This window comes from Atta cephalotes (genome assembly GCF_000143395.1).
Source record: "Atta cephalotes unplaced genomic scaffold scaffold00027, whole genome shotgun sequence".
In the NCBI taxonomy this organism is placed as follows: Eukaryota; Metazoa; Arthropoda; class Insecta; order Hymenoptera; family Formicidae; genus Atta; species Atta cephalotes.
Window position 1 is genome coordinate 2157087 of NW_012130091.1, and position 23761 is coordinate 2180847.

At 30.6% G+C, this 23761-nt stretch overlaps 5 protein-coding genes across 5 annotated transcripts in view; 3 read left to right on the forward strand and 2 right to left on the reverse strand.

The window, feature by feature from the left end:
* Positions 1-1134: 1134 nt before the first annotated feature.
* Positions 1135-5670, forward strand: LOC105620504 (mitochondrial coenzyme A transporter SLC25A42). Its single transcript, XM_012201995.1, has 5 exons — positions 1135-1287; positions 1560-1885; positions 4024-4289; positions 5042-5216; positions 5535-5670. The coding sequence occupies exons 1-5, from the start codon at positions 1135-1137 to the stop codon at positions 5668-5670; spliced, it is 1056 nt and encodes a 351-aa protein (XP_012057385.1).
* A 2567-nt stretch (positions 5671-8237) lies between these two features.
* Positions 8238-9949, reverse strand: LOC105620505 (mitotic checkpoint protein BUB3). Its single transcript, XM_012201997.1, has 4 exons — positions 9755-9949; positions 9138-9207; positions 8749-9059; positions 8238-8642 (listed from the first exon to the last, which is right to left on the reverse strand). The coding sequence occupies exons 1-4, from the start codon at positions 9947-9949 to the stop codon at positions 8238-8240; spliced, it is 981 nt and encodes a 326-aa protein (XP_012057387.1).
* A 1111-nt stretch (positions 9950-11060) lies between these two features.
* Positions 11061-13587, forward strand: LOC105620506 (eukaryotic initiation factor 4A-III). The gene is made up of 5 exons (XM_012201998.1): positions 11061-11202; positions 11803-12138; positions 12258-12480; positions 12558-12812; positions 12897-13587. Exons 1-5 carry the CDS (start codon positions 11061-11063, stop codon positions 13147-13149), a joined length of 1209 nt encoding a protein of 402 aa, XP_012057388.1. The 3' UTR covers positions 13150-13587.
* Positions 13588-14135: 548 nt separating this feature from the next.
* On the forward strand, positions 14136-16205 carry LOC105620507 (putative FERM domain-containing protein FRMD8P1). Its single transcript, XM_012201999.1, has 6 exons — positions 14136-14226; positions 14307-14756; positions 14835-15292; positions 15415-15573; positions 15931-16096; positions 16165-16205. Exons 1-6 carry the CDS (start codon positions 14136-14138, stop codon positions 16203-16205), a joined length of 1365 nt encoding a protein of 454 aa, XP_012057389.1.
* Positions 16206-16346: 141 nt separating this feature from the next.
* The window catches only part of LOC105620588 (coiled-coil domain-containing protein lobo homolog), a 132757-nt gene continuing 125342 nt past the window's right edge, over positions 16347-23761 (reverse strand). The window contains exons 2-10 of the mRNA XM_012202077.1: positions 22763-23116; positions 21573-21990; positions 18059-18316; positions 17827-17983; positions 17506-17572; positions 17228-17437; positions 16939-17157; positions 16638-16874; positions 16347-16529 (exon numbers count right to left, since the gene is read on the reverse strand). Coding sequence (XP_012057467.1) covers positions 16347-16529; positions 16638-16874; positions 16939-17157; positions 17228-17437; positions 17506-17572; positions 17827-17983; positions 18059-18316; positions 21573-21990; positions 22763-23116 — 2103 coding nt within the window. The remainder of the gene's footprint in view (positions 16530-16637; positions 16875-16938; positions 17158-17227; positions 17438-17505; positions 17573-17826; positions 17984-18058; positions 18317-21572; positions 21991-22762; positions 23117-23761) is intronic.

The following is a 23761-nucleotide window of genomic DNA, read 5'->3' on the forward strand; positions in this document are numbered from 1 at the left end:
AAAGATGACTTTGAAGATATTTTTGTATCAACGGTATATAGATGCAAAAAACGATTATCTAATTTACATATACATGCGTCATAAGCATACCAAAGATGTTTATGCGCGATGCAGAAATGTTTGTAAGAATTGTCCATCTGACGTTTTTGCATTACACATTTAATAAACACTTGAAATTAATAACGAGAAAGACAATATTTACAAAAACTGTAAAAATTTGGACAACTGGAAGATAATTCTTGTCAGCATAAAAATAGCCCTTTTTTCCTGTTCTAATTATTATTCATCGTTTAAGATGAATAACTCCATTTTTACATTTACAATATTTCAACAAACGATCACGTTGAAGAAAAATATTGTTCTTTGCTTTTTAGCACAAATTATGTCAATTTTCCATAACTTTAAACGTAAAATATAAAATATAATTTTAGAGTGAATGTCATCGTCGATATGAGAATCATTTCCTTCGAATTTATTACAAACTTTTAGAGATTGGCATATTTGTAGAGTGCAAGTCATACAGTTTGTACTTTGATCTTATTGACGTCAATATTACCTAACTATAAGCACATGATAGTATTAAATTTAAGTTCCTAATCTACTTCTTAAGAGATGTACATTTCTGACATTTCTTCATTATTAGTCTATCATTCTTTCTTCAAATTCTATTTTCTTTATTGAATTTGAAACGTTTGTATATTAAATGTTTATATTGATTGGATATTAAAGATAGATTAATAATTAGCTTTGATTCCTTTCTCCTTTGGCAATTTTCACTTTAAAAAATTCTTGAGTCAGAATATTTTGATTATTTTTAATATTTTGATTATTTTAATAAGGAATTATAGGGAATTTAAAAAGATAGAAAAGATTTTTATTCTATCTTTAATTCTCTTAATTTTTAAAACTTTAATTTTTAAACTTTTCTAGTGTATCGATTTAAATGTTATAAGTTAAAAGTTATAAGATTCCAAAATTTATTTTTTCTACTTAATTTCATATTATTTAATTTTCATAAAGTAAATATATTTACTTTTTGTTATCTTGTATCGATACGTATTAACGATACGAAAAGAAAGATTGTGATCTTTGTATGAGAGGCCATCGGTAACAGAACAATTCGGTGTACCAGAGATGAGCGGGCATGCAACCCGTTCCGGAGAGGGTGGTCAAGCGGTTCTCGAACGTATTCAGGTGTCCGTACTGCCGATCGCTGGAAAACACACCTCTTCGACATTACCTACCACATCGGCTCCATCAATGGAGAGGCAAGATGTGGATATTATAGTAAGAAAATACATTTAACTCTATATTCGTAAAAAAAATATAAATAAATATCTGTGTACAGAGTGAGATGTGTCACAGTTGTATAAATGTTTAAATTCTTCCATAATTAATACGAAAACAATTTACAGATATATATTTATAGATATTTAAAGATATATATTTTAATGTAACATTATAATAGTTGTGGGCTAACAATACAGTTATAATTAATAATTATATTTATTATTCATTTTTTACGACAACAAAAACAATTTCATATATATACGTTATAGAGCAAACAAAAAAAGTGCATCGGAAAGGAGATTTCTAATACTCAAAGAGTCTGGACGAGTCTGATATCCGGTGCGGTAGCAGGAGCTTTAGCAAAGACTACGATAGCACCGTTGGATCGTACGAAGATCAATTTCCAAATTTCGAAACAACCCTATTCGGCCAGGGCAGCGGTAGGATTCCTAAGTACAGCGATGCGCACTGAAGGTCTTCTCAGTCTATGGCGTGGAAACAGCGCTACCATGGTCAGAATAGTACCGTATTCGGCGGTGCAGTTTACAGCGCACGAACAGTGGAAAAGAATTCTGAATATAAATGGCATAGAAAGGTATTATTCAAAAACATCTTTTTTTAATCTCTTAGTATTCCTTCGGTTTGGTTCCGACTTCATTTGAGGGGATCACAGTATCATGCATATCAATTTTTAGCTTTTTAGACTCTTCGGGCAGCAGAGGCTCGCTTATGTTTTTGCATTTAATAGTAGTTTGCATTCTTACTCCTTAGAATTGTTTGTTAATACTCGAGGAGTCCTATAGTTTAATGCCGAATCCGAACGGGGAACGCGAAAAATCGAATATGCTAGGCGCAGGTGGAATCGAACACAGATCCGCAGATCACGAGTCAATCGTACTGCGGCGAGCTATTCGACGCTCCAAAAACATCTTTAACAAACAAAATAATCATTATGATTTCAGGCTTGCCGCTGAGTCACTATCTCACTTTACTTACTATTTTGAAGAAGGCTTTTTGCTCACTTTTTCAATAAAAAGTCACTATTCTCATTTTTTTCCGATAAAATTGTATTATTTCTGTGTTTGCTATAATTTTTGTCTAATAAATCATACTTTTTTTAAAATTTTTGCTATGTGTTTTCTTTCCTTTTCTGTGAGTAGATTTGAATAATTCGAATCTCCTGTACAGCGACGGAATTCTTTTATTTTATTATTGATTAAAGACGGTTTTCATTTAAGCATTTCATTATAATTTACAATTCCAATTCATTTAAATTAAATAAATTTATTGAACGCTAGTCATGAAAAGTGTTGTCATATAAGTATTTATGCCAATAACTTTATCAATATAAGAAACTTATTAAAAAATGTGATATTACTTGTACAAATGCGTAGAACTTATTGCAATATTATACTAAATAATATTGGGCCAGAGAAAAAGTTTTGTACAATTTTGTTAGCTTAAATTATATACAGAATATATTTGTTGCGAAATTTTCGATTATCTGACATGAGTTTTTTTTAAAAGTTCATTTTAAAAAAAATGTTTCTACGACTTTTTGTTACCAAGTTACAGATTACAAATAAAAAAGCATTCTAATTTTGATTGCTCATAACTCCGTTAAAAATCATCATACCGTAATTAATAAAACCGATTCTTAAAACTTTACTCTATCGAATAATGTGCTAATTTTTTAAATGTAAAATATATAGAAATTTGAGTTATAAAAACTCAACTTGTAATATTACTATTGTTATGATTGCGCAATAGTTATAAGGACAGTAAAACCATATTTTTAGCTCAAATTTATATATTTTATTTTTTTTAATTGACAATTATATCATTCAATAGATCAACGTTTCAGCTTTAAGAATCTGTTTTTTTAATTCCAATACGATGATTTTTAATGGTTAGTGAGCAATCAAGTTATGTTATGAGCAGTCAAGTCAGAATGTTCTTTTTTACTTAATTCGAATAACTCAAGAACAAAAAATCATAAAAATATTTTTTTTTAATGATTTTGTAAGGAAAACTTCAAACTTTCACGATACAGATAGTCGAAAATTTTCACAAATTTTTTTTGACAAACTCACAAAGTGAGAAGAAAAATTTTTCTTTTTGTCAGCTAGTTTTCTATATATAAAAATTATAAAACTCACATAAATTCAAAAAATATAGTCACTATTCAAAAGTAGAAATTTCAAGCTTTAAAAGAAATTTTTTTTAATTTAAATTTTATATATTTATTTTTAGTGAAGATATTGTGTACATAATTTTGAGCTAATAAAATACCGCAAAACTTTTCCTTCAATAATAACTTTGTTTCCAGATACTTGTTTCATTCCTAAGTTGTTTCAGTTTTTGAATTTAAATACTATTATTATTAGAACTTTGTCGTTTTTTCTGCCGCACATGTATTTTTAACGAAACCATTTTTAAAATTCAAAAAATGCCTTTAAATTTAATGGAATATTAAATAATGAAAGTATCATTGTCACAGAATAATATATTCAAAATAATAAAGTGTTAATTCTTAGATATCCATTCTATACAATTTTAATCAAATCTAAAACAAACTATCTTGTTGCTCAGTATTTAAAAATCTCTTTTCTCACTATTTTAAATACAAAACTCACTATTCTCACTTTTTTGGAAGCATTGAGTCGGCGGCAAGTCTGATGATTTAAATGAGGCTATATGCAAATTTTATTCTAGTGTTATGAATATTTACAGAGAAAAGCCATGGGCGAGTTTTCTGGCCGGCGCACTCGCGGGTGTAACGTCGCAGACTATGACTTATCCATTAGATTTGATGCGAGCGAGAATGGCGGTAACTCTAAAGGCCGAATACAAGACTCTACGTCAGGCGTTCTGGCGAATGTATAAAGAAGAGGGAGTATTGGCGTCCTATCGTGGTTTCACCGCTACAATCCTCGGTGCCATCCCATATGCCGGTTGCAGTTTCTTCACATATGATATGCTGAGAAACTTATTGTCTGGTGAGTTCCTGTTCACACGATGAATTTTTTTGATGCCCGTCGACGGTGGCGGTGCTTGTACTCACATACGAGGGTCGTTCGATAAGTCTGGTAAATCTTTATAAAATGGTGTAACAATTCATTTGAAGATGTGACAAAAAAATTATCACTCTTTAAATCCTTCTTCAAATGTCAGTTAGAATTGATGCGATGTTCATATTCGGTAGTCATTTAAAGCGAGTGAAAAATTTAACAATTGCCGCGTACAAAAATAAAAAAAAATGAATTCCGTGCAAAATTACAGAATTTGGCATCGAATTGATTCCTCAACCACTTAATTTTGCATGGAATTTCTTTTTTATTTTTATTCGCGGCAACTGCTTAATTTCTCGCTCGCTTTAAACAACTACGTGAACAATGCATCAATTCTGGTTGAAATTTTATCTGGAAGAGTTTGAAGAATGATACTTTCCAGGTGTCACGTCAAAAAGATTTACTCATAAAGATTTATCAGACTTATCGAATGACCTACGTACATACACACATACACATACAATATGCGAAAAAAAGACAGTCGAGGGTTATACGAATGAGAGTGGCTGTTGTATATGATCGTAAAGCAGGGTACCGATGGGGCACGTCGGGGGCACCCTGTTTCCCCTGATATTGGGACGGTACTAACTTTAATAGCGACGCGAGACAAGCCCGACCGGCGGCGTATTTCGAAGTGCTGCGTGCTTCATGTTCGATGATGGCTACGTGTCGATGAACAGTGTACACGGTGACTATTCCGGGATTCTCGACCTCGCTCATTTGCGGCGGCATCGCTGGAATGGTCGGTCAGACAAGCAGCTACCCACTGGATATTGTGCGGCGGAGAATGCAGACGTCAGCGATCAAGGGCCAGCATTATCACACGATCACGTCGACTATCATGAAAATTTATACGTGAGTATTTGAAGATACTAATTTATTTAAAGATAATAATCGAGTATAACGAATATCTAATTATGTTGAATAAATGAATTGTTAGTAAAGTTAATATTAAAATAACTTATAATATTAAAATAAAAGACAAAAAAATAAAATATTTTTTAAATTTCAAGAAACAAAAGAAAAGAATTTAGATTTATATTTGATAATATACTTATTTACAGACACATAAAAATTGATACATTTAACATTTAATAATTTGCCATTTTTTTAATAATAAATGCAATTTCATATTTATACAAAATTGATAAATTATTGTTGTGCATGTTACAGGGAAGAAGGAATAATGGCTTTTTATAAAGGCTTAAGCATGAATTGGGTAAAGGGTCCTATTGCTGTTGGAATAAGCTTTGCCACGCACGATACAATACGAGATACATTGAGGAAAATAATTTGTGAAGATACATAGGAGATTAATGAAATAAACATTGAAAGTTTGGGGTTATTATGGAATAATATTAATCAATAATTATAATTAATAATTATATTTAATTATATTAATTATAATTATTGTTTGACTGTTATGTCCAAATACACTTATATAATTATTAATTTTCATTTACATAATTATATAAGTAATAATTGTAATTATTAATCATTAATTAATCATAAATTATGATTAATTAATAATCATAATTTCATCACGAATCATAATGAATCAATATGTCAGTGTACGTTTCAAATTTTCGCTTGACAAAAGAAAAAAAAATTGTAACCGTGCACAAATTATCAATGACAAGAAATAATATTGCAGTAGATGCATTATTATTAATACAAAGAGAATAATAATTAGTTTGTTATTTTATGAGGGTATTTTACCAAAAGCCAATACAGGAGATCATTAGTACAAATTGTTAAATATTATGTACATATTGTTATTCCAAACATTATAGAAATCGTTGAACAGTTGAAGAGATGAAATACTTGTAGATCCATATACCAAATCGAAATATAAATATTACGCGTAAATAAAGGTATGGTTTTTAGCTTATCTTAATTAGGTATCTTCAGATATGATTGACATGAAACAAACTGAAAAACAGTTTATATAAAAATATGACTTTTCTGACTTACCTTAAATATTTTCTAATAAAGGCAAACAAACAATAGTATAATTTTCATTCGAATCGTGTACATGGCACATTTTAAAGATTGAAATACTCAAGAGAATTCTCGATGATTTTTTTAAAAGCCTGTGTAAAATAGAAATATTGTACAGTTTTTAAGATAAGTTGCGCTTGAAATTGACATTTAGATTATATTTTATTTGATCATTATGCTTATAGTGTAATTGATTGATTTATTTTGATGCTACAACTAGTACTAATCTACATCTTTTTCTTTAAGAAAGACTGCAATTGATAGCGACAATAAAATTTAGAAACATGTGAAACATCGTAAAAAAATAGATATAACATTATACTGCTATGAATCTATGTTATAATTAATTACTGACAACAATATCTACATTACAATTTATTAAATCTCCTGAGAGTATTCCAGCCATATTGAATTGTGACGTCATATGCGAGAAATGACATGTTGATTTTTCTTGCATATCATTTGTAAATAAAGAGAATTTGGATGAAATGAAATGAGATCGCTTTAAAATATTTGTAAAAATGGACGAAAATTATCCTTATCTCTCTCGAGTCAATAAATAATCGTAAAAGACACGAAAAGTATGTTTACTAGGTTTTACTCAATGCATGCATAACCTATTTTCACTTCATGCCTTTTTCGATTTTTTTACTATCAAGAGAAATAAAGAATCTTCGTCCATTTTTACAAGAGTTTTAAAGCGATCTTATCATTTCATTTTATCCAAATTCTCTTTATTTAAAAATGATATGCAAGAAAAATTAACATGTCATTTCTCACTTATGACGTCACGATTCAATGGCTGGAGTAACTACTTAGGAACCTTAATGTAAAAAAAATAGATTTGTACATTTGCTTTAATTACATTTGAGCATCTTGCAATCAAATACTTTCTCATATCTTGTATATATTATATATTTTTAAATGCCATATTATATTTTATGTTGAAATATGTAAAATAAATGTAACAGAAAAAAAGAGAATCATGGTCGCATGTCGTCGAAGACGTTGTTTTATAGTCGATGCAAAAAATCATTACCTTCTCTATATTTTGCAATATTTAATATTTAAACGGAATTATTAATAAATTCTATCTCTTTGATAATGTATGTACGTTTTTTTAGCGATCAATTTTCGAAAATTTTCAGAATGTAAATTACAACACACACATTGCATTGTAAAAGATTATTTATTCTTAACAATTTTGTAATTTTGTTTGCGATCATTGTATTGGTTATATATAATGTAAAGTCATTTAGTAAATATATAAATTTTATACAGTGTACAGTTTTTTATTTCACTTATATCCCTGTATAATTGTGTATCTTTATTTCTATAATCTTATTAAATCTTATTAAATCGAATTAAAAGTAAAAAAAGCTTTCGCTTTCTAAGAGATCACACAGTATAGTACAACCTACATTGTAAATTTAAATATTTGATATGTAATCCATGCATAAATTAACTGTTTTTAAATAAATGTAGTATAATTGTATGATAAATATGTTAATTAAGTCATTTATTTAATACAACATAGTAAGAAAGAGAAATATCAGTACGTTGAATATCAGAAAAAAGCATCGTATATCATATGAGAATATGTAAAGAACCCATACAGGTATAAATACAGGTATAAATCAGATTTATTTCCTAAAAATCAGAAGATAATAATTTTATAAAACGTATAATTTATTGAACTCATCATGAGTTACCATGTTATTTCCATGAAATGCATATAAATTAGCAAATTCAGAATATTTACAATTATTCACAGAACGCGTTCGTTCTTCTATTTTAATGCATGGAAACCCACGAGTTTTTTCTAGTCACAAATTTCTGTCACTGTAATAGCAAAGCATCTTATAAATTTTTTGTTTACTTTGGCTTGGTCTCCTGATCATTGACGTATCTTATATAAATTTCTCGCTCATCACTACCGCCAGGCGGAATCTCAGCTTCGTTTAAATATGAAACGCCTATCGCAAGAACGGAACCATCATGGCTAAAACTAAGCGCAGCCACACCAGCATTGTATCGGTGAAACTGGCACAGCCGTTTCTTATTAAAACCATCCCAAATATTCACATAACCATCCGAGCCACCGGTGGCAAACGTGTTATATGCAGAATGGAAGCTAATAGCATTCACTGGATAAATATGTTCGACATTATTTTCCTTTATTCTGTGACACTTAAATGCGTATTTCTTTTTCTGAGCTTCTGGCATTGTATCAAGATACTCGACGGCGACTCGACCTTCTATGCTGCTTAACACATATCCCTATATATAAAAAATAAAATTTATAAAGAAATGTGAATGTATATTATATACAAGCAAGTAAACAAAGTGAGCAATAAATCATGAACTTTATAAAGAATGAATGTACCTGTTCGTTAGGGAAACCTTTGATACATCGCGTTTGATATTTTAGACTACTTTCTCGTCTCTGAAACATGCCTGCCATGTTTCTTAAATCCCAAATGCAAACTTTTCGTTTTGCTGTACCCACTACGAATTTGTCGCCACATACAGACAAGGCAAGGACCACATCAGGTTGCAAATAACTACCAACGCAGGTAGGTGATCGAGGATCCCACAATTTTACCGCGGCATCCCAACCACCAGTTAATATTGCATTTACAGCTGCACAATACTCTATTTTTCTAATTGGCTTATCATGTGTGCCCATTATTGTTTCTACAAATATTTTCAATGTATATTTGTAATAAAAATATAAAGTAAAATAATAAAAAATATTAAAAAAGATAATAGTACCAGTATTGCTATTTATGTCATACATTTTCAGAGTATTTCCTAATCCACCGCTATATGCATGAACAGCATCCTGCAAAGTTTTGTAATGAAAAAGAAAAATATCAGGGAATTATCAGAATAAAAAAACATGATCAAAAGCTTTTGGAAATATTAGATAATGCAATATATAATAGAGCAATTATTTGAAGATTCAGGTCCAATTCTGTCATTCTGTGTCATTAAAGAGAAAAACTCAATGTATGTTAACTCTATAATGTAACAGAAACAAATATAAATGGAATTAAAATAATTTGTGCATGATTTAAAGATTGTCTCCAGATAATTAAGAAAATAGATGGAATAAAGGCTTAATTACAAAATCTTGATATTAATAAAAATTAAAATAATTTGCTACTTTTTTATTATACACAAATGAGAATAATATTAAATGAATTTATGTAATGTCTTTAAGAAGTTACAATACTTCTCTCTATACAAAATACTTCTCTTCTATTACGATCAATATTACATGAAAAAGCTAATTGCTGAAAAAAGAACCTAGAATGTAGAATTGTGCCTTTATTCCATTTCTTCAATTGTACAATTGAGGAGAACAAGAGAAATTAGTGGCTAGTTACCTGAAACGCAACGTCCAATACTGGTAAATCGTGATTATACTTTAATCTCATCGTATTAGCATGTATGTCGTACAATCTCACTGTACTGTCCCATGATGACACTAATAGGAACTGTGTGGAGTTTGGTCCAAATTCGACCGCAGAAATTGCGTCGGTTGGTGGTGACTTTATTTTAAATTCAGTTCTCGACTCCATTCTATCAAAAATACAACAGAATCAGCAGTATTTACAAATAAGCGCGAAACTCGTTGGACGAATTTTTACTAACACTTAGATATCTGCAAAATCATAGTTGTAATGAAAGAAGAATCATTGTTTTTTTTTTTTTTATGACAATAGCAGGTAAATGTGAATAATGTGTATAAACCTTGTTGCCAAGATAAGTCTTCATAAACACAATATAACCTATAATCAATAGGCGTGCAAATCCGGTCAAAATTTGTAACGTACTTATTTGATACAAATCAGTTGAAAGATTAAAAAGGAACTTCTAGTCGTATATAAATCGACGAATGTTAACGATTATTGAACACACGTAAGTTTCAGTATAATAAAATAAGAGTATTTGAAACACCACGGTTATTCCTATCGCGTTCCTCCCTCTTCTTCCATATTCAAATATATTTTTCTTTCGTTGGTAACATCAAATGTGATAAATAATTATGGAAAACAATTGTATACGCTGGATAAATATTCTATTCTATTCTATGAAAAACAATTGCAATTAAAAAATTTTGATTCACAGATAATTTTGTAATTACTTTCATACTACATAACAAATTGACATTTATTCATATTGTTCATTATTATTGTTTATTATTTAAACAAATTAAATTTAAATAAATCATAATAATAAATTAATAATAATAATGTGTAAATTATATTATTGGTACTATTTTCAATCTTTTCTATGTTTATTGTTATCTTTCTTAGCTTTAAATTATTTCAGTTTCTAGTATTCAGGTTCTAGCTTTTTATTATTTTTGTACTGTTACATAATTATATTCTGTGAAATTTACAATAATTAAATATAAAGATTTATCAATTTATAATTATAATACAAAAACGAAATCGACTATCGTAGATATATTACCTACTGGAAATATATCCGTGGTTACCGTGCTACGTAGTTAAAGCATTTTATGCATATAGAGGCGTAGTAATCGATTTCTTTCTAAAATCTAAAACGCGGTTGCGTTTACATTGGATTTACTTGAATTTACTTGAGTTTATTCCATTTCGGAGTCTTTTTACATTTCGTTGGAAGTGCTAAGACGCGTACAGGTACGTCGAACGTTCTGGCAAAATGGCGGATAAGTCACGTCGTGTAGCGCAAACGGAAGATTTATCGAACGTTGAGTTCGAAACCAGCGAAGATGTCGAGGTTATTCCTACCTTCGACAACATGGGTCTCCGCGACGAATTGTTACGCGGAATCTATGCGTACGGTACGTCGTTTATTATTTTATTTATCAACTTAACCTTAGCTTTTGTACGACTTATTTTGTTTAGATTGAATCGTAGGAGTTCATTTGGAAATGTCACCCGAGTTGCCCTTTGCATCACTTTATCCTTGTTTAATATCTGATAAACAATATACACAAGAAGTCTGTTTTTTATGCCTGCACTAAACTACATTAAAACTTTCTCCAAATATCAAACATATCTGTCTCACTTTAAGTTCCAAAAGTATATTCAACCATAAAAAATACCTATAGAGATAAAATAATACACAGAGATATTCGAATGATGATTCAAACATAGTTTAGATCTTCAGATGATTATAAAAAAAAGCGGATTATATTTTGCATATATAATCAACCCAATGCACATATCTGTTCTGATGAAAATGTTGATTGTAATTATTGTAATCGTTAACTATGTATTCTTATGTTTATATTATTTATATTTGTGTTTATTATATTTTTTTATCTCTATTTGTGATTTCTTTGTAGCTTAGTTATCACAATGTTAAAAAAATTTATAATAAATTTATAATAAGTTACTATCTGAACATCTTTAAATATTTTGTTCTGATTTCTACATAGGTTTTGAAAAACCATCAGCTATTCAGCAACGATCTATCAAACCTATCATGAAGGGTAGAGATGTTATCGCTCAAGCACAATCTGGTACAGGAAAAACCGCTACCTTTTCAATTGCGATATTACAGTCACTGGATACGCAAGTACGAGAAACTCAAGTTTTGGTTTTGTCCCCAACTCGAGAACTTGCCACTCAAATCCAGAAAGTTATTCTTGCATTGGGAGATTTTATGAACGTACAATGTCATGCTTGCATTGGTGGTACAAATCTTGGAGAAGATATCAGAAAACTCGATTATGGCCAGCATGTTGTATCTGGTACACCTGGTAGAGTATTTGGTAGGTATCATTTTTTTTTATTATATATATAATTTTATTGTGTGCATATTTTTATTATATATATTTAATGTGAGAAAGAATTTTTTTATACTAACATCTGTGTAACATTCTGAACTTAGATATGATTAAAAGGCGAGTACTCAGAACAAGAGCTATAAAAATGCTGGTACTTGACGAATCTGATGAAATGTTAAACAAAGGTTTCAAGGAACAAATATATGATGTGTATCGATATTTACCACCAGCAACACAAGTTGTTTTAGTTTCAGCCACTTTACCACATGAAATTCTTGAAATGACTAGCAAATTTATGACAGATCCTATCCGTATCCTTGTCAAACGGTAAATTTGTCTTTAATTCATCTTTAATTTTGTATATATGTTATATGTTGTGTTATTCTAATTATTTCTAATTTCAGTGATGAATTGACATTGGAAGGAATCAAACAATTCTTCGTTGCTGTGGAACGAGAAGAGTGGAAATTTGATACACTCTGTGATTTATACGACACGTTAACAATAACACAAGCGGTTATCTTTTGTAATACTAAACGTAAAGTAGACTGGTTGACGGAAAAAATGCGAGAGGCTAATTTTACGGTCTGCTCCATGCATGGAGATATGCCACAAAAAGAACGAGATAACATAATGAAAGAGTTTCGATCTGGTCAGAGGTAAGTATTAAATTCCAAAAATAAAATTAAAAATTTGATTTTTTTACAAGAAATTATACCAACATGTTTCTTTTTTTTTTACAGTCGCGTGTTAATTACAACCGATGTATGGGCAAGAGGAATCGATGTTCAGCAGGTGTCGCTCGTAATTAACTATGATTTGCCTAACAATCGTGAATTGTATATTCATAGAATAGGTCGATCAGGACGTTTTGGACGCAAAGGTGTGTCCATAAACTTTGTAAAAACGGATGACATCAGAATCCTTCGAGATATCGAACAATATTATTCTACGCAAATAGATGAAATGCCGATGAATGTGGCTGATCTAATATAAAATACGAGATTTATGCGAAAATTAAACATTTCACACGTACAAAAATTCTTTAACTTCGATTATATATTAATATACACGAAATTCTATCAATAATAGCACATACCAATAGTTCCCAAAATCAGTTTAAGGATTGAAAACCCTTCGATGCTTAGTATCCCTAAGTTATTTTTAGTATGTAACTTATAATATTATTATAACAATAATAAACGGAGAAAAGTATTCCATCACTTTTACATTATACAAAACTATTTGAATGTAATACGTGAGAAAATTAAATTAACTATACTTTCTACATCTACTAGGATCATTGATAACACATTCTTTTATGAGAATGTGAAATAAATTCTTTTTTGTACATGAATTATATAGATATTACTTATGTATAACATTATGAGAAGTATGAGTAGATTTTGTCAATAAAGTATTTTATGACTTTAATTATTTTTTTCTCTATGTAAATATTAATTACAATATAGAAACTAGCGGCATTGAGGTAATGCATAGTATACATTCTATATATCTACATACAAATAATCAATAACTGCTAGTTGCCCCACAGTTCAGATGGCAGCGCGGCATAGTAACACGCGTTGGACCCGAAATGAAGCCAAAATAGGAGAACTAAAAATCTTACGTTAACAATGCGTAATTATAAATACAAGTAAATATTATTTATCGCATTAAAAATGTGGGCGAAGTATTTAAGGTGCAATAATCAATTAGTAATAAGAATTAATAATAAGAATAAGTTATTTATTTTCGTGATAATATCTTTGGAAGTGTGTTATGAAGGTGCAACTTTAAATAATATACATATATATTGATTACAATATTTTAAATTAAGAAGGTAAATGATATTAACGAAATTGAGAGTGAATAAATTAACAGTATAAGTCAATGTGTATGTGTAATTTCAATTTGTTTTTTATTCCTCTATTAATAGATTCTATACTTAATCAATAAAAATTAAAGAAAAATTGAAGGAAATGGAGCAACAAAATGATTGTTCGATCCAGAGAGGACAAGCATTGCGTCGCTATCCGAATGACTACAAAGCGGAAGGACATTCGTCCACTTGTATGTGTCTATAAATTATTCTGAATCTATGGGAACTGATTTTTCAATACTTACTATTTTTATTCCTTTTTTATTTACAGTAAATAAAACAACGACGAATCAACCACAGTATTCGAATACAGGAAGACCTACAGTACGCATAGCCGTGTATCTAATGACAGGAGTATTTCTAACAATGGAAGTTGAACAAAATACGACTGCACAACAGATTTTTACGATAGTGCAATCAGAAGCGGAGCTGGGTCTATCAAGATTTTCTTTGTCAACCACTACACCAATTTTCGCACTATGGATGTGTTCTTCGCAACTTGAAGTTCAATTACGTCCAACACATAAACCTGTGGAATTGGCTGCGAAATGGAATTATCTTGTAAACAAGTACAGCTCTTATCCAGAAGATTCCGACGACGAGGAGCCTTTGCTATATTTTCGTAGAAATATATTTCTCTCAAAGACGGAGGAAGAACAGATCAAGGATATCAAAGTCCTTGAATTGCTTTACGCAGAAGCCAGGTACAACGTTCTGCAAGGTATGGAGCGAAAGAATGAGATTTTTTTCTATAAAAATAATATAATTTCTCTTATAATATAATTTGCCTTCTGCCCAGGACGGTACGCGTGCGATGGCCCTGCACGTTACGCTAGTTTAGGAGCATTACAGGCTCGAATCGAACTCGGACCTTATAACGCACAAACCCACACTTTGGCATTTTTTCATAGACATCGCGGCCGGTTTTTACCGCATCATTACGCTTCTCCTAGTCTTCTATTAGGATTGGGACTCGGATTAGGACTGGTGGGTGGCAAAGGAGCACCTGAGGCGCATCTTTTAGAGCAATACAAACGAATACCTAGTCATAATGGTAGCGCCAATGCAAATCCCAAGAAATTGATCAGAAAGTATCTCGAATTCTGTTGGAATTTACCGTGCTACGGCGCAGCCTTCTTTCAAGGGCAAATCGAGCGACCCGTCAGAGGCCTAGCATCGTGGATCACTAATCGCGATATGCAGATTCTCATCGCGATTAATACGTCGGGAGTGTTCATAGTCGACGACATACAGTGCGTAAGTATTCATTGAGCCAAAAATTCTCATTTAAATGTGATTATTTTTTATTGAACGAAACTTTATATAAAATACATCTATAGAGTATATAGTATAGTAACATTTGAAATATATTTATGTAGAGCTTGCTATTAGGGCTAAAATACTCGGAATTAAGCTGGGAAATGGCGAAACCTTCGGATGAGAATAATCCGGATTGTCTACCTTGTTTGTTTCTGCAATTTCCGGTACGAGAGAACGGAGCGCGCGTCTACAAGATTCTACAAGTATTCTCAAGACAGGTAAATAAATCATTTTGAAAATAATTACATAATTTATATAAATAACAGCTTCCGAATAAGTCAAATTGAACGATAAAGAAGCATAAAAGCTAACGCAAGGTGACAATAAAATGCAATAATATATTACTTTACATATCAATAAACATTTCAATATCATATATCTGGTCAACTTCTATCTGATCAAGTATTACAAATCAAACCAATATCAATTGCTATATCATCGTCTACAAATTACTTATATTAATATAAAAATCCATCACGCAAGGATTCTTAGTTCTCTTTGGTTTGATCCGTTCAAAAATTACATAATTATTCTTACGAAAACTAAATATCATACAGCAGAAATCGCTATTTCAGGCGCCAATGATGGATACTTTAATATCTGGTTTTGCGGAGGATTATCGTCGTCAACTTATTAACAGCGACAGCAACAATGATCAGTTGGAGCATTCGCTAGTTTTCCCCAGTGGAAGCTTCACAAATAAACTTAGTAAATTTACACTGGCCACTTTTGATGATGAAGGTAATGAAACGATACTACAAGAAGAGATCTTCATATGTCAATTTATTTATTTTTCAAAATCATTTCAGGTCGATGTATCGGTCAAATGGGTTCGTGGTCTTTTCGATAAGTACATTGTGATTGTACATTTTGTGATGCCAATATATTCTCTGATGATACAAAATGGAGTACGATTTTTGTAATATATAAGAAATTCTTATACGCGCGAGCTAATATACTTATATGTATACACATTTTTTAATATGATGTTTCAATGTTTCTGAAGTGCTTGAAGATGCGGATTTCTCTGTAAACGATCTACCAGTACCTTGTATCTCTGCGGCACTACAGTTCTGTGCCAATTGAGATATGTTTCCAGCACATGCATATTGAAGCTTATTTCGTTTACTTTGGCTAACATCTCTTCCTTCTTCGTTTTCGGTAAATCCACAGTCTGCATGTAAATATTATTTATAATAATTATATGAAAATACATCAACGTTACATGTAGAAAAGAATGCTTGAATGTGAACGAATGGGCAGAACGAAGCTTTTGACAAACCTGCGTTAGAAGGGTTTGCAGCTTCTCTAGTTCCATAGCTTGCTTTTCAATCATATGTAAAATACGATTCGCTTTGTCAATGGCTGTCTGCTTGAAGTCGCTCAAACAATCGTCGCGCAGCAGATACGCTTCCGTTTTACTGATGTGTACCGGATTGCCTATTCGGGCGAGGTATGGTCCCAAATCGTTCATCTCTTGCACTTTAACTTCGCGTTGATCTAATCGCCTTATTCCTTTCTGAAAGCAGATTATGTGAGGCTGATTAATAAAAAAAAAATTCAATTAGATCGTTGATAAATACCGTGTCTAATTCAATTGTCGTTTCGGCTATTCGATTTTTGTCGAATAACGAAACTGTGAACTGCGAATTTAAATTTTCATCGGCTCTTCTTCGCAGGAACGCCGCGATGTCCTCTTCAACATCTCTGATTTGGAGTATGGAGCTATCTTCGTCCTGCAGATGTTTATTGAGTGCATAAAAGAGATCGAGATTTTTCTCTGGCGGTGCGTTCGGATCTGGCTGAAATAAAGACTTCAGATTATCATCTTCCTCTTTTCTATTTGCTAATATTTTTGTTATAAAAATTTACGTTATATCCATGGGTCATCGTAGAATCGAAAATTAAATGAATCCTGTCCCCTATTGACGGTTTTATAAATGTACGAGTAGCCTGGGTAATCCGATCTTGTTCGTAATGAAATTTAATGCAGATTTCTGTTCCGATCACCGCGAACTCGCGCTCAGCCATGTCCTTGGAAGCAGGAATGTCCTTGTTTCTATGATATTTCTCAATGATTTTCTGCAAAAAGAATTAATCATCTCATGTATGCTGTAAATTTTTCATCGATTTTTGTACGAGGAGATTACCGAGATGTGTCGAGAATGAATATTGTTCACTTTCGTGTTGTCTTCATCTACCAAAAATTCAGCATGTCTATTAAAATAATATGAAAATATTATTAATATTTATATTAATATTTATTGATATTAATTTATTATTAACAAAAATAGCAACAACATTACTTATGGTAATGATATTATTACATATACATATCATATGAGAAAAATTTGTACGTGCAACAGAAATGTGCAAAGTTCGAAAGATTTGATTTTCTCTCAATGTTAGAACATTTTGGGAGACCTGACACGGGTGAGAATAGAAATATGATAGATACATTATCGGTTTACATGTAATACACAAAATCTTCACGATCCACGTAATGTTGAGTCAAATAAAGCGGACTCATTTCGATTCGCGAGAGTCCATCAAATTGCACACTATCATAAAACTCTATTATTCTTTCGGCTTTTATCGAATCACTGTCAGATGCAAGATAATGATGTGCTAAAAAATATTTTATATCATTAATATAAAGCGATACACAGAGTTGTTGTAAAACATTTTTACTCCGAATTATACCTTTACAATGATCCGGTCGGCCCCTTTTAAAGAAATCCGTGACAGTACCGGTAATGAAGTTTTTCCTGGATTCCGTAAGACAGTCAATTCTATTCAAATATTTTTCGTAACTTTCGACAGGAGTAGTATAATCGTAATCTTCGTAAACGGTTACTCTTTGACTCAAACTGTTGATTTCAGAGAACGGCGCATATAATTCTACTTTGGCCTTTTTGTAAAATATTGTTTTACTGCCTCGTGGATAACGTCTTTCAAAATCTGATGAAAAAATGATGTGTAGATAAATAAATATATAATGAATTAGGAAATTGATATTATTATGTTCATTGACTTTAATTTCAACTTTTTGATCATATGTATAATTTCATTTTTTTATGAAAAAAATGTGAAAAAAGGTATATTATGTATATTAAATTAGATATTTTTATTTTTCCGAGCTTACAACGAAAATAAATTTTATATCTTAAATATATAAATTAGATTTAATTTTTTTAAATAAAATAAACAAGCATAGCTCTTTTTTACAATTTTGCTTTTTTACAATTTAATTATTTGAATTTTATTCATTGGATATTATTTTTCATTTTAAACTTAAATTACCTATTACATTATTTTTAATTTTAAACTTAAACAATTAATCAATAAAAAATTTATTAAGAATGAAGATTAAGTAAATTATGTGTAGCAGTTAAAAAATTTTATTTTTATTGAATGCATCTATAGATGTATCTAATCAAAATCTTATCCATTAAATATACATCTTTATTAAATAATAGAATTCAAATTGAAATTAAAATATCTTCATTAGATTCTTTAATTAAAATTGATATTTCAGACGATAAGACTCTCAGAGTTGCGTTCGGAAACATTAAATGTTGTCTCCATGTATCCTCAGCAAACGAGAATGGATTGAAATGAATTGAAATGGATTCCGATTTTCAGAAATATTGATTCACAAATGTTCAAATAAATGCTTTTCAATTCTGAATGCATTTTTATTCATTTATAGGAATTGCATGGAGGATATCTCTATGTCTTTCAATCTAAAAATAATATTAGCTTTTTCTGTGCACACAACAAACATTATGAATATTGTTCAATTCAAAATTTTGAATAGGAAATGCAGTTTTTCAATCCAATTGAGTCCAATTAAATCCAAAAAAAGTATTCATTATTTAAAATACGCATTCGGATAGAAAAAAATTTCAATCCATTTTCGTTTTGCTCGTTTTGCTCGTCCTTGTTGTTCAATGTATGTTATTCAATGTATGTTAAACAAGGATAAGACGATACAGGGGGGAGCACAGGTAACGTTTTTGAACGCAGCTCATTTCAGAGAATTTCAGTGTTTTATTTCTGCGTCATCAGACTTGATTCCACCTCCTCGTCCCCTTCACAGCCTGCGACTCGCGGCAGCCCATCCAGCTTGCTCTTCATTTGTTCAGCAACGTTCGAACCGGCGAGAAGTATTGTGAGTGTCGCGCTCGTTTCAGTATCTCCGTATATCGCTTCTCGAAACACCGATCACGAAATGAATATCAAAGAAAGGCGTGATCATTCCCTATTTTCAGCTATTGTCGGATCCCACGTAAAAGTAAGTGAATTGTAAATGTTATAAAAAAATAGTAGTTACAAAAAAATTTTACGTTACTTAATAAAGTAATCGAGACGGAAAAACGGAAAATATATAATTTATTATGTCAACGCAATATTTTATAGGTAGTAATTATTTCCTATAACGCTATAATTTTTCGAAACGTTCTTCACGATTTGAATTCTTCGTCGATACGAAACTGTATTATAGGCTTCGTTAACCAGAGTAATTCGAGTAATACGCGAGTCGTTAGACCTAAGATATTAAAATGCGAATGATATTAATGATAATTTTTTATAATTTGTTATCAATGTTTAACTACAAAATTCGTTACATTTAAAACGTATCGTGCATATAATTTATTATCATCATATATTCTCAAACGGTCGATAGCGTTTTAATTGGTTTTAACATGACTCGCGTTGCATTGCGAAGTCGTCGTCGTGTTCAAATTTTACGGTTAGTGGAATGTCATGGGTGAGAGACGGATCGACTTGTCGAGTGGCGTCGCAACGTGTTAGTAAACACAGCCGAAACCCATTTTTTTTAACACTTGCCGATCGCGAAACGTATATATTTGATATTCGTACATTCCAGGGCTTATATTCTGTAAAAGGTCTTCTACATAGAAGTAGACTGTCTTGTAGATTGTCTGGATTCTTAAATCGTAGGAAACTGACTATTCTAATCGAGTATTCTCCTTATATTTGATTGTAAGTGATTGATTTCTTACGACTTAAGACTACGTAGAGGACTCTTAAACGCCTGTTTTACACGCCTACCGACAGTTGTCCTTGCGCAGCTTTTTCACCATATAAAATATCTGCGCGACATCGATAACTGTCGATAGGCATGTAAGAGTGATATTTCATTTGTGCGTTTTTGTCGCAGGACAAATTTTTTAATCCTGTTGATTGGCTGAGATTGGAGTTGATTGGATGAGAGTTGATGGGATAGAGAGATCTCTCTGTTCTGTACGTTTGTTAACTGTAATTTTTTTGTTAAATATCTGTTTAAAAGAGATAAAAGGTTACACGCATGCAATAATTATCTTCCGAAATATATTTAATAGATGTTTTGGTCATTATTTTAATTTAAATGTATTTGTATATTACAGATTTTTTTGATGCAGTTTCAACTCCGCTATTGCGCATTAGTGTCGGTGAGTCTGAAATTGTCTTTTATAAATTGAAATAATAGATTTATGAAATATGTATGTGTATCAATAGAAAGCTAGATATAGACAATGAATGGAAAACTAATTAATATATTGCATTGATTTAACAATAATTTAAAAATAAAAATAGTTATAAATATAATATCTCATAGATCTATTGTCTCAGAACGGATAGATCATCGATCAATAACCTACAAATTATCCATATCTATCTTTTATATACATATATAATTCATATATTATATATATTAATAAATATTTGATATGAGGCTAAGCTGATCAACTTCACTTTTTATAAATTTTCCAATCAAAATTTTCCAATCTAAATTTTCAGTATCAAAGTATATGATTAATTTATAACTTCATTGTAAGAAATTTCTGTTGTAAACTTCCAGAAAAGTGTTGAAAGTTTTTATTCAACCAAAATCTGCTGCAAATTTAAACAGATATGTTTGTGAAATTACAATAAAATTTTGTGGTACAGCATAATGCAAATCTCTAATGCGCACATGTACACCAATTTTATAAATTCACAACAAATTTCTATTGTAAATTTACAAATATTGTGAAATCATAGTAAAATTGTTATATGGTTTGTAAATTTATTGCACATTTTTATTCGAAGTGTATTGTAAATTCACAAACATTTCTAACAGTGTTCATCAACTTTCTTTGCTTGTATATTTTATGAAGTTAATCAGTTTCTCCTTTCGAGAGGAAAATTGATCTAAAAAAATATGTACCTAAACTGTGAATTCGGATTTCACTCACATACGAAGCCGGCATGTCCAAATGCTTTTCTTGCTTTATGGCAATATCTTTCTCGATTTCATCCGTGTCTTTTTGTACGATTTGCGGTTCACCAGGAAGCAAATGCTCCCAGAATTCGATTTTGCTCAAATCCCAGTTAATTTTCGCGCAACCGTTTTCGCGAGGCTGCATATTCACCCAGTAATTTTGATCATTCCAAATACTCTCCACTCCCAGATACCACAAATTAGTTTCTTCATCGGCTGGATTGTAAAACATTCCAGAAGAAGGTTCAAGGAAGATCGGTTCAATAATTTCTTGATTTCTCACATCTTTATCGTTTGGTAAAATAACCACCCATGCATGTATTCGTTGACCGAAATATTTATCAGGCTGCGGACGCTCGAATTCCTTAGGACCATAAGATTGAATGAATGATTGCGATGCAAATTAATATATCAAATTATAATTATAATCATAAAATCGGTAGTAAGCTTTACAAAGAGAAGGAAGAAATTTTTTAAATTTTAGTCTTAATGTATTGAGTTGTCCGGAAAGTTTGTGCCGATTAACTTATGTAATTTAAATGTATACTAAAATTTAAATTTTCTTAAATTCAATTTTCCTTCAACATCGACACGAACTTTCCGGACAACCCAATACCTTCAGTGAAGAAAAAAATCTCTTAAATTCTTATTACACGTCATTATTGAATAAGATATATATATAGCCAATTAAATTAAACAAAAGCTTCTTAATATACAAAAACAAATTTGAATTTTATTTATTTGATAATTTGATTCTTACATGCCCTTTCTAACTGATTGTTTTGTATTTTGTTTTGATATTTGATTCTTTCTTACTCGATTGTTTTGTATTTTGTTTTGATATTTGACTCTTTCGATTGTTATTATATCCATTTCAAAACTATTTCAAATATAAATCATCACAATAAACAAGCCTATGAAAGTCTGGATGGAAATTATGTAAAAGAATTATATATGTTAAAATTAAATACATATTCTTTTACACAATCTAGTGTTTCAATTTCAATCTAGTGTTAGTAGCTTTTATGAATGTTTTTATTGTGATGATTTATTTTATTTGTAACCTTTGACTTTATATATTATTACAAATAAATTAAATAACATCGGAGATGAAATAGAAATTTTTATACACGTACCATGATCATCCTCTGACGCTCTTCTTCTTGTCGTTGTAATTCTGCCTCCGCTTTTGCTTTCTCGCGAGTTTCCAACTCTAAGAGAAATTGACTCCTGAAATCAGGTGGTGGCTTTAACTGATACTTGACGAGTTTAGGCTTTTCCATCGGTGGTGGTGCTTGCTCAATTTTCGGTAAATACGGACAAGTTCTTCTGGTCAGATCACAAAACACTTGCTCGCGTGATGCATATCCGCTCACCACGAATGCATTATAACCCTGTCCCAGCAATAAGCTTACCAAAAGCGTCGCGCATTCGAAACTGTTACCTTTCTGAAAATTTAATACCCACGTCGGCGAACACAAATGTTCGGGCTGAAAGAAGGGATCGTAATTATTAAAATAAGAATTCTCACTCAATATTGTCTTTTAGTCAATTTAATTTTAATATATTAAGATCTTACAATGACCTTTTAGAAGTGTTTCTAACACTTCTTGATTTAATAAAAATTCTTCTTGATTTAATAAAAATTTAGAAATACAATTGAATTGAGACACTACGATTTTGCATACAAAATTGCATCAAGAACTGCATCAATATTAATAATTGAAAAACTCCTAATGAAAAATTTCCTATGGAAATTTGTGTATTAATTATATCACATTAGCTAATCGTTCAAGCTTCGGATATGTTTAATATTAATTGCATGATTTATTACTATCTGGATGTTTCATAGATAAGTATATTATATTTCTATGATACCATAATGCATTTTTGTTATATTATTATTACAATATAATTGTAAGAAATTGTGGAATTTTGCAATATACAATATATTGTAAAATTCCATATTTTTTACAATTGTATTATTGCGTCGTAAATTAACTATATATATATATATATATATATATATATATATATATATATATATATTCTATTAGTATCGTACGTAAGTAAAATTAAAAGTTAAGTTTAAGTTTAAAGTTTAGGTTGGTTAGTTAGTAAGTAACGTGTTTATT